General features: G+C 41.3%; 1 protein-coding gene across 1 annotated transcript in view; it reads right to left on the reverse strand.

Annotated features, from left to right (window-relative positions):
* Positions 1 to 7,293, reverse strand: part of LOC117508843 (gastrula zinc finger protein XlCGF26.1-like) — a 44,740-nt gene extending 37,447 nt beyond the window's left edge. The window contains exons 1-2 of the mRNA XM_034168691.1: positions 6,891 to 7,293; positions 1,209 to 1,307 (exon numbers count right to left, since the gene is read on the reverse strand). Of these exons, the coding sequence (XP_034024582.1) occupies positions 1,209 to 1,307; positions 6,891 to 6,998 (207 nt within the window). The 5' untranslated portion in view covers positions 6,999 to 7,293. The remainder of the gene's footprint in view (positions 1 to 1,208; positions 1,308 to 6,890) is intronic.
* Positions 7,294 to 9,256: the final 1,963 nt, after the last annotated feature.

Raw genomic sequence — 9,256 nt, forward strand, 5'->3', positions numbered from 1 at the left:
TCAGGGTCATCTCCAATGGTTGGGGGAGTTGATACCAAAAAGCTCTATTTTGGTCTCATCTGACCACATGACCTTCTTCCATGCCTCCTCTGGGTCATCCAGATGGTCACTAGTGAACTTCTAATGGGCCCGGACATGTGCTGGCAGGGGGACCTTGCTGCCCTGCAGGACTTTAAACCATGACGTCGTTGTGTGTTACTAATGTGATCTTTGTGACTGTGGTTCCAGCTGTCTTCAGGTCATTGACCAGGTCCTCCCATGCAGTTCTGGGCTTTCTCAGAATCATCCTTACCCCACGAGGTGAGATCTTGCATGGAGCCCCAAACTTAGGAAGATTGACAGTCTCTTCCTTTTTCTAATAATTGCAGCAACAGTTGTTGCCTTCTCACCAAGCTGCTTGTCTGTTGTCCTGTAGTCCATCCCAGCCTTGTGCAGGTCTACAATTTTGTCCCTGGTATCCTTAAACAGCTCTTTGGTCTTGGCCATGGTGGATAGGTTGGAGTGTGATTGATTGAGTGTGTGGACAGGTGACTTTTATAGAGGTAACAAGTTCAAACAAGTGCAATTAATACAGGTAAAGAGTTGCAAAATAGGAGGACTTCTTAATGAAGAACTAACAGGTCTGTGAGAGACAGAATTCTTTCTGGTTGGTAGGTGATCAAATACTTATTTCATGCAATAAAATGCAAATTAATTATTTAAAAAAAATCATATAATATGATTCTGATTTTTTTTTTTTTTTTTAGATCCACAGTTGAAGTGTACCTACAATCAAAATTTTCAAAACTTCTAAAATTGACAGTGGATCAAATATTTACTTGCCTTACTGTAGGACTTAAACACTCAACAGAGCATCTAAAAATCAAAATTTTTTATTTTATCAATGACAGCTAAAGTTTCTTGCTGAATGCTGACAGTTGACCCCGAGTGATCTTTGATCTTGAGCTTTAATTCGAGATCCTGAGTACTGATGTTTGTTCATTGCTCGTTAACCCTGACATATGGCGTTTGATCCAGTTCATTAACTTTGACTCTGGTGGCCTATTTTTGCACCGAGTTCTTCCTTGGCCCATTTCTCATTCTGCCACCAACTTTTGCAAAACAGGTTGATTAGTATTCCTCCTATTTAATGACACTCAAACTAACGCAAAAAACAAACAGATGCCAATGAAAACCTAATCGCCACGGTGGAGGTAATAATAATGAACCTCTGACTGGAGCACAGATGAGCACTCCTGGAAAAGTTGGCAGATGTTCTCCACAGCATCTTGGGCCAGAGACGTCATGAAGACACTGATCTGGATCACCTGGTGAGAACAACACAGATGACTGGTGGAAGCACATTAAATTCTTCACAAGGAAAAAAGCCAACAACAAAGTGTGTTTCAGATCTTCAGGACTGATGGACTTTCTGATTATTTTTTTTATGTGATCAACAAGGTCTGTCACTTGCTGAATGGTTCAATGCTTGACGGTCAGGTCAGGTCAGGTCAGGTCAGGTCTTGGGAACGTGCACAGCTGCCTCTTGTCACCATATCCACTATACAACAGAAGCGATGGCAACCACCCAGGCAGACAACCAGTCCAACCCCACTCCTCAAACGTAACATCTATCTGATGGAGGCAGCCTAAACATGACCATGACTGTGGCCTTCTCCAACCACTGGGGTCCTCAATACAGAGACGCCTGCATGCTGGACCATGACCAAAGACATATCACATGACCAAACTGCCCTAGCTGATATTCCCTCACAATGCCAGTGATCCTCCTCGCCTGAGTCTCCTTAATTAGCAGTCAATCCAGTGATACCCAAGGATCCTCAGGAGAGGAGACCTGGTACCAAAGGAAGCTGTTAGCATCCAAATCAACACCATAAAGGATTGAGAGCTACATTCTCCTGCAAAAACATCAACGTGACCTGTCTAGCAACCCTGTGACTCCACAAGCTCTTCCCAGAATCTAAATTTTTGTCTCATTTGGAAACTGGCACAGCTGATCTTCAGACCAAGCCTCACAATTTCAGCCAAAAAACAAAGCAGTCACACAGGACGTGAGGCCATATCTCACAAAAGCATTGATTCATCAAAACCAAGCTTCATGTATGGGCTGCCATCGTGAGAAAGAACAAAAAGCTGTGTCATTTGCTTTCTATGAATGAAGGGATTTGAGGCCTATTTGGAGACCATTTGTCTTATTAGTAAATTCAATTCAGCTTATTCACATTGCACCAAAAAGGGGACTGACAAGGCTGAAGTCTACACTTACACACTCTGAACAAGCACATTAACAAGGAAATCAGAAAAAAACTTCCTCAGGCATTTATTATTACTATCAGCATCATCATCATCCTGGAAGAAACCCAGTCAGTCGTGAACCTGATCCTCTCACATCTCAGAAGCTACGCACAGTGGGTCCTGGTTAGTACCTGCATGGGAGACCTCTTCAGAAGACCAGGGCTGTGTGCGTTTCTCCAGGTGAAACTGGAGTTGTGTCAGGAAAGACTTCCAGAGTAAAACTTGTGCCAAATCCCAATGTGGATCTGTAGTGGACCTCCTGTGGCAACCCTGGACAGACGGGTGCATCTGAAAGATCACCAGTATAGGAAAAAACCTCAAGCAGACTGGACTCAGAGGGGAGACCATCAGCTTTGGCCATAACACAAAATCTTGAATCCAATCCCATCCCCTACGTGAGCAACAGAAGTCGCTAGCCAAGAGACGGAGAGATAGAGAGCAGGAGGCTGGAATAACTTTTCTAGTGATGTGAGGACACAAAGAAACACAGTACACAAGGAGAATGTGGTTTTTAAGCCTGCAGACTCTCAATGCTGCTACAGTGCTTTAAAAGTAACTCACTGTCCAGGTTGTCCTGTGTGACAGACTCTCCACAAATATGCCAACAGGCTCTGTATGCACAAACCTCAGCTCTGGACTCATTCAACAAGAACAAACAAAAAAAAACAGGAATATCAAGTGTGTTTGAGTGGTGGAAAAAGAGCAATGACTGGCTCAAAGAAATGACCAGAACAACAGTAATGCTCAACCCCCTCATCCGTGCTACAGCTATATTTAACCCTCTGGGGTCAACGCAGTCATATACGACGGCTAAGACCAAGCTTTACTAAATTATAAATAGCTTTTTTATGATATGAGATAGAAAATTACTTTTTTTTTTTTTTTTTTTTTTTGCTGAAAAGTTAACTCCGCGGACTTTCGAGCCAACTATCGGCCATCTTTGTACTCCTCATAGAAGCTGTGTGATGACGTGCGCAATGTGAGTGTCCAACTGGAATTGTTTCACCGTCACATGGTTTTCCAAAATCCAATCGTAGGGCAGATTTACATCACGTGAAAAGCCAAAGATCGTTTTCAGGAGTGATATGTTACTAGTTGGCCCATCTGAATAGCCCCCTGGGTCCTCCAATGAGTACATACTACAACCCCTGGCAAAAATTATGGAATCACCGGCCTCGGAGGATGTTCATTCAGTTGTTTAATTTTGTAGAAAAAAAGCAGATCACAGACATGACACAAAACTAAAGTCATTTCAAATGGCAACTTTCTGGCTTTAAGAAACACTATTAAGAAATCAGGAAAAATAATTGTGGCAGTCAGTAACGGTTACTTTTTTAGACCAAGCAGAGGGAAAAAAAAAAAATATGAACTCACTCAATTCTGAGGAATAAATTATGGAATCACCCTGTAAATTTTCATCCCCAAAACTAACACCTGCATCAAATCAGATCTGCTCGTCTGCATCTAAAAAGGAGTGAACACACCTTGGAGAGCTGTTGCAACAAATGGACTGACATGAATCATGGCTCCAACACGAGCGATGTCAATTGAAACAACGGAGAGGATTATCAAACTCTTAAAAGAGGGTAAATCATCACGCAATGTTGCAAAAGATGTTGGTTGTTCACAGTCAGCTGTGTCTAAACTCTGGACCAAATACAAACAACATGGGAAGGTTGTTAAAGGCAAACATACTGGTAGACCAAGGAAGACAAAGCGTCAAGACAGAAAACTTAAAGCAATATGTCTCAAAAATCAAAAATGCACAACAAAACAAATGAGGAACGAATGGGAGGAAACTGGAGTCAACGTCTGTGACCGAACTGTAAGAAACAGCCTAAAGGAAATGGGATTTACATACAGAAAAGCTAAACAAAAGCCATCATTAACACCTAAACAGAAAAAAACAAGGTTACAATGGGCTAAGGAAAAGCAATCGTGGACTGTGGATGACTGGATGAAAGTCATATTCAGTGATGAATCTCGAATCTGCATTGGACAAGGTGATGATGCTGGAACTTTTGTTTGGTGCCATTCCAATGAGATTTATAAAGATGACTGCCTGAAGAGAACATGTAAATTTCCACAGTCATTGATGATATGGGGCTGCATGTCAGGTAAAGGCACTGGGGAGATGGCTGTCATTACATCATCAATAAATGCACAAGTTTACGTTGATATTTTGGACACTTTTCTTATCCCATCAATTGAAAGGATGTTTTGGGATGATGAAATCATTTTTCAAGATGATAATGCATCTTGCCATAGAGCAAAAACGGTGAAAACATTCCTTGCAAAAAAAACATAGGGATCAATGTCATGGCCTGCAAATAGTCCGGATCTTAATCCAATTGAAAATCTTTGGTGGAAGTTGAAGAAAATGGTCCATAACAAGGCTCCAACCTGCAAAGCTGATCTGGCAACAGCAATCAGAGAAAGTTGGAGCCAGATTGATGAAGAGTACTGTTTGTCACTCATTAAGTCCATGCCTCAGAGACTGCAAGCTGTTATAAAAGCCAGAGGTGGTGCAACAAAATACTAGTGATGTGTTGGAGCGTTCTTTTGTTTTTCATGATTCCATAATTTTTTCCTCAGAATTGAGTGATTCCATATTTTTTTCCCTCTGCTTGGTCTAAAAAAGTAACCGTTACTGACTGCCACAATTTTTTTTCCTGATTTCTTATAGTGTTTCTTAAAGCCAGAAAGTTGCCATTTGAAATGACTTTAGTTTTGTGTCATGTCTGTGATCTGCTTTTTTTCTACAAAATTAAACAACTGAATGACCATCCTCTGAGGCCGGTGATTCCATAATTTTTGCCAGGGGATGTACTAGTACATACTCAGTGCACCCTGCACCATTACGCACAGCGATCAGTGAAAGCAGGAGCAGATGGAGAGCCTCTGATGACAATCTCACGTGCTCAAACAAAGAGTGTGTAACTATCAAGATTGCTCCACTAGTTTGCATGTGAATGTTACTGGATAACTCTGTTGCTTTCTCTGCGTAAAGCACTGTTTACCATCTGAATGGACAACAAAACGCATCGACCATTTTGTATATATTGTTCAAAATGTGCATTTGTGTTTATTGTTTGAACCTTTTTGTTGTTCAGTGTTTCACACAATACCTCAAATTACCTTTATAAAGTGTCAAAATAGTTGTTTATTATAGTTTGCTGTGTGTTTTGATTAAATGTGTGTGGAAAATTATTTTTCGCTTTATTTTTTCCTTGCCTATTTTTGATTGTAAACCTTTATTACACTTATAAAACACAACAAAACATATATATTCTGAAAGCACAGGTTGTCCTGAAAAAAAAGAGACATAAAACTTGATTGTGGGATGCAGGGAGAGCTGTTAACAGCAATAATAAAACATTTATGCCAGGCGAGTGAACTGTCCAAAAAAGGCCCTCGGACCCCAGAGGGTTAACCTGATTTTTTTTTAAAGAAACATCTCAACATAAAAATGCGTGGAATTTTCACTGTCTCAAAAAAAATCAATAAGTAAACAAAGCCTATAAACTATCCACATTTTATATGTAAAGGCAAGGCGTGATGTGAAGACTGGTGGTGGGGAGGGGAGGGGGGCTGTGGGTTGTTCGAGGAAACTTTTACACGGGTACTGTGAGCGCTGTGCAGAGGGGAAGCATGGACTGGGTGCTGGGTACAACTGTAGAAACCAGTCTTAGGAGTTTGGGGTATGACCTAATATTTATTATCACAGTAGTTTTCACTTTTTGAACGGTGATGGTATTGTATCACAACATTACTAGTTTTGCACTGTATGACTAAGGCTGAGCAATATCATACCATCCATGATAATACCCATTACAAAAGTGTCATATTATGAATTCCAGATTAGGGGAGCAGTAAGATAGCGCTGGTGTGTTTGGTAAGCTGTCCGTTTTACTTTTTCTCAGTTGTTTTACTGTGTTCTTGTTTGGTTGGCAACGTCTTTCCTCTCCTGGTTTATAACATCAAGCATGACTGCTTCAGAGACATCTGCTGCAATTTTTAATTGGTGTCTTTCTGCAAAAACTGAGTGAGTGTTTCTCTTCTGTTTGTCAGCCTGTCTGTTTTAGCTGGGGACAGGGACGGGGATGGGGCGAGCAAGCGGCAGTCAGAGGACACGGAGCTGCACCTGAGTGAAAAGACGACTGTGAGACTGCAGACTCTGGGAGCTGGAAGGCTTTAAGGTCCACTCACTCCAGGCAGCCTGGTTTTACAGTGTGATAGAGCCATCTCAGAAACATCTGCTGGACACAGGCGTTTGATGACACCGATACCTGTGCAGAAGGTCCCGGTGCTTCCTGTCTTACTGTCAGATACAAACCTGATTACATTGTTTGTTTGTGGTAGAACTTTTGTTGCACGATGGAACATTAATTTCTTAATTATTTCTGAATATTCTGATAAAGTATCAGACAGTGAAACTGAGATGTTTTAAATGTCATTATTTACAGGTTTAGAACCATTAAAGTGGTGATTCTGTTCTGTTCCAAACCTAAAGGTTGCTCTGACTTCATTTTGTTCTAGAAGCTGAATTACTGCATTATACCGGACTTGAATGGAAATAAAAGAATAAAACTCACCTTTTCTTCAGAAGAAGCGGTTTCAAATAAAACTTTGGACATTTCTGTGACCGCCGCATTAACCAGTAACTTTAAAACCGAGTCCACTCGCCCCTCCACAACGGACATTATGACACAAAAAATATTTAAGACAAAAATTAGCTAACAAAATTAAATACTGAATACAAACAAATTAAAAAGCAAACATTTCCTCATGGCGCCTCCTTCTTCTGCAGGAGACTTCTTCTTCTTCTTCTAATAGATTCCGGCAGGCTGAACGCTGGCGTAACATAATGCTGCCCCCCACAGGTAATAGTTAAATACTTTATCTTATGTTAGACTCTCAAATAGAGGTTGGTGGAATAGAGGAACTTAATCACAGCTTTGTCCACCTGCAGGAGACATTGCGGCTGTCAGCTAACAAAGCTGTGCTGCGTTAGCGCCACCACTTCTTCTTGTTCTTCTTCTTCTTCTTCTTCTTGGTTGTCGGCAGGCTAGGCACGGTCAGTGCATTGCTGCCCCCCTCAGATCATAAGACACAGAAGACCTATTAAATGTCAACGAGATAGACACAGCACCCCTATATTTTCCAATACAAGCCACAGTTTTTTAAAAACAAACAAACCACCAAATTCGCTCTCTCCTTTGGGGAGGTTCCATGCCCCAGTAATGTCCTCAAAGAAAAGGTACTACAACCCAGATCTACCAAACCGCGAAACATGACCCTTCTATCCTCTGCACATAGCGCCACCACATGGTGCGGAGTAGAACATAAACCCACCGAAAGACCGGAATGGACGTCACGTGACTAACGGCGTGCCGCACGGCGGCAGCCAGTGCTTCACCATCAACTGCACCAACTACAAAAACAAATTCTCCAAAACTAAAATGAACTGTACAATAGCCTTAATGTAATTATGTAAAACAAATGTCTATTTTAAAGTCGTTATGTCGCAATTTAATATCAATATACTGAGACTATAACTCAGGGGTAGGCAACCTGTTCCAGAAAGAGCCATGAGGGTGCTATATATATATATATATATATATATATATATATATATATATATATATATATATATATATATATATATATATTTGCGGTTGTTGTTTAATATGATATTAAAATTCAGTAAGGCATATCTTATATATTATAGTCCAATTCTAAGGTGGAACTATGCTGGTATATAAAGGTATATCTAAATATCTAAAAAGGAAGAGTAAAATAGGAGAGTAGAAAATTCGAGTAGAGTAGAGCCACTTAGGTGCCTGGTCTTGAGAACCAGGGATGGTGAATGGCTTTATATGTACTTTTAATAAAATGCTAGTAAAAATCATATATATATATGTTGTTGTCATTAAAAGACTAGTAGTAATATTACAGTGGAAAAAGCAGCAAGGTAAATGAGCACAATGGCAAGGCATACTTCAGATTTTTATTTTAATACATAAGGATTTTTTTTTTTATCCGAGCTTTTAATCAGCTTGAATACAACTTACAAGGCTTTATTTATAAAAATCCATCGAGAATTATGATGACAGGAAAAAAAACCACAGTAAATTCCCCAAATGTCCACACTTTACATAAAACATTTTTTTCTACCCAGGCATGGGTTCATTAGAAAGAAGCACCTCAAGTGGATTTTGGCTCCTCTAGTGGGTAACTCAGAACACCATGTGGAGAACACACAAGATTTTGTGAACAAGATCAAGGACCTGCAGCTGGAGGCAGATGAAACAATTGTGTCTTTTGATGTGACTTCGTTGTTCACCTGCATCCCCACCATTGAGGCCGTCTCAGCTGTGAGGCAGAGACTGCTGGAGGATGTGTGTTATGTGGGCTGCTGAAGAGGAGGTACTGCTGGCCCACCACCACCAGAGGGCGCCCTGCTTGGAGTGCGGGCTCCAAGCACGAGAGGGCGCCAGACCCAGAAGAAGTGACAGCTGTCATTCATCCTCTGCACCAGCTGTCACTCGTTCATCATCATCATCACCATAAAGGCCGGACTGCAACTCCACCTCCTCGCCGAGAAATCGACTACTGAAGAGATAATTTCTCTGCTGACTCATACGTTGTGTAATAATCTGAACTTCTGTTGCAGCCGTTTTCCTGGTGTTTTCCTTGTCTGTGGGATTGGCGTTTGGTGTGACAGCGACGGCTTCGCCTCACACCCCAAACCAGATAAGTGGTTAATCAGGAGCTGCACGAGTGTGTGATTGGAGGTGGAGGTGCTCCCTCCTAACTGTGTACAGACTGTGGATTACTGAGTGTGCAGACTAACACTCATTCATCTTGTCTCTGCTTTCTGCCAGCAGTACCAGGGTCGACAGCCGAAGACAGAGGCCACCTGGGGACTCGGGACTTGGCGGCTCCGGTGTTCTTCAGA

Source organism: Thalassophryne amazonica, chromosome 4, assembly GCF_902500255.1.
Source record: "Thalassophryne amazonica chromosome 4, fThaAma1.1, whole genome shotgun sequence".
NCBI lineage: Eukaryota > Metazoa > Chordata > Actinopteri > Batrachoidiformes > Batrachoididae > Thalassophryne > Thalassophryne amazonica.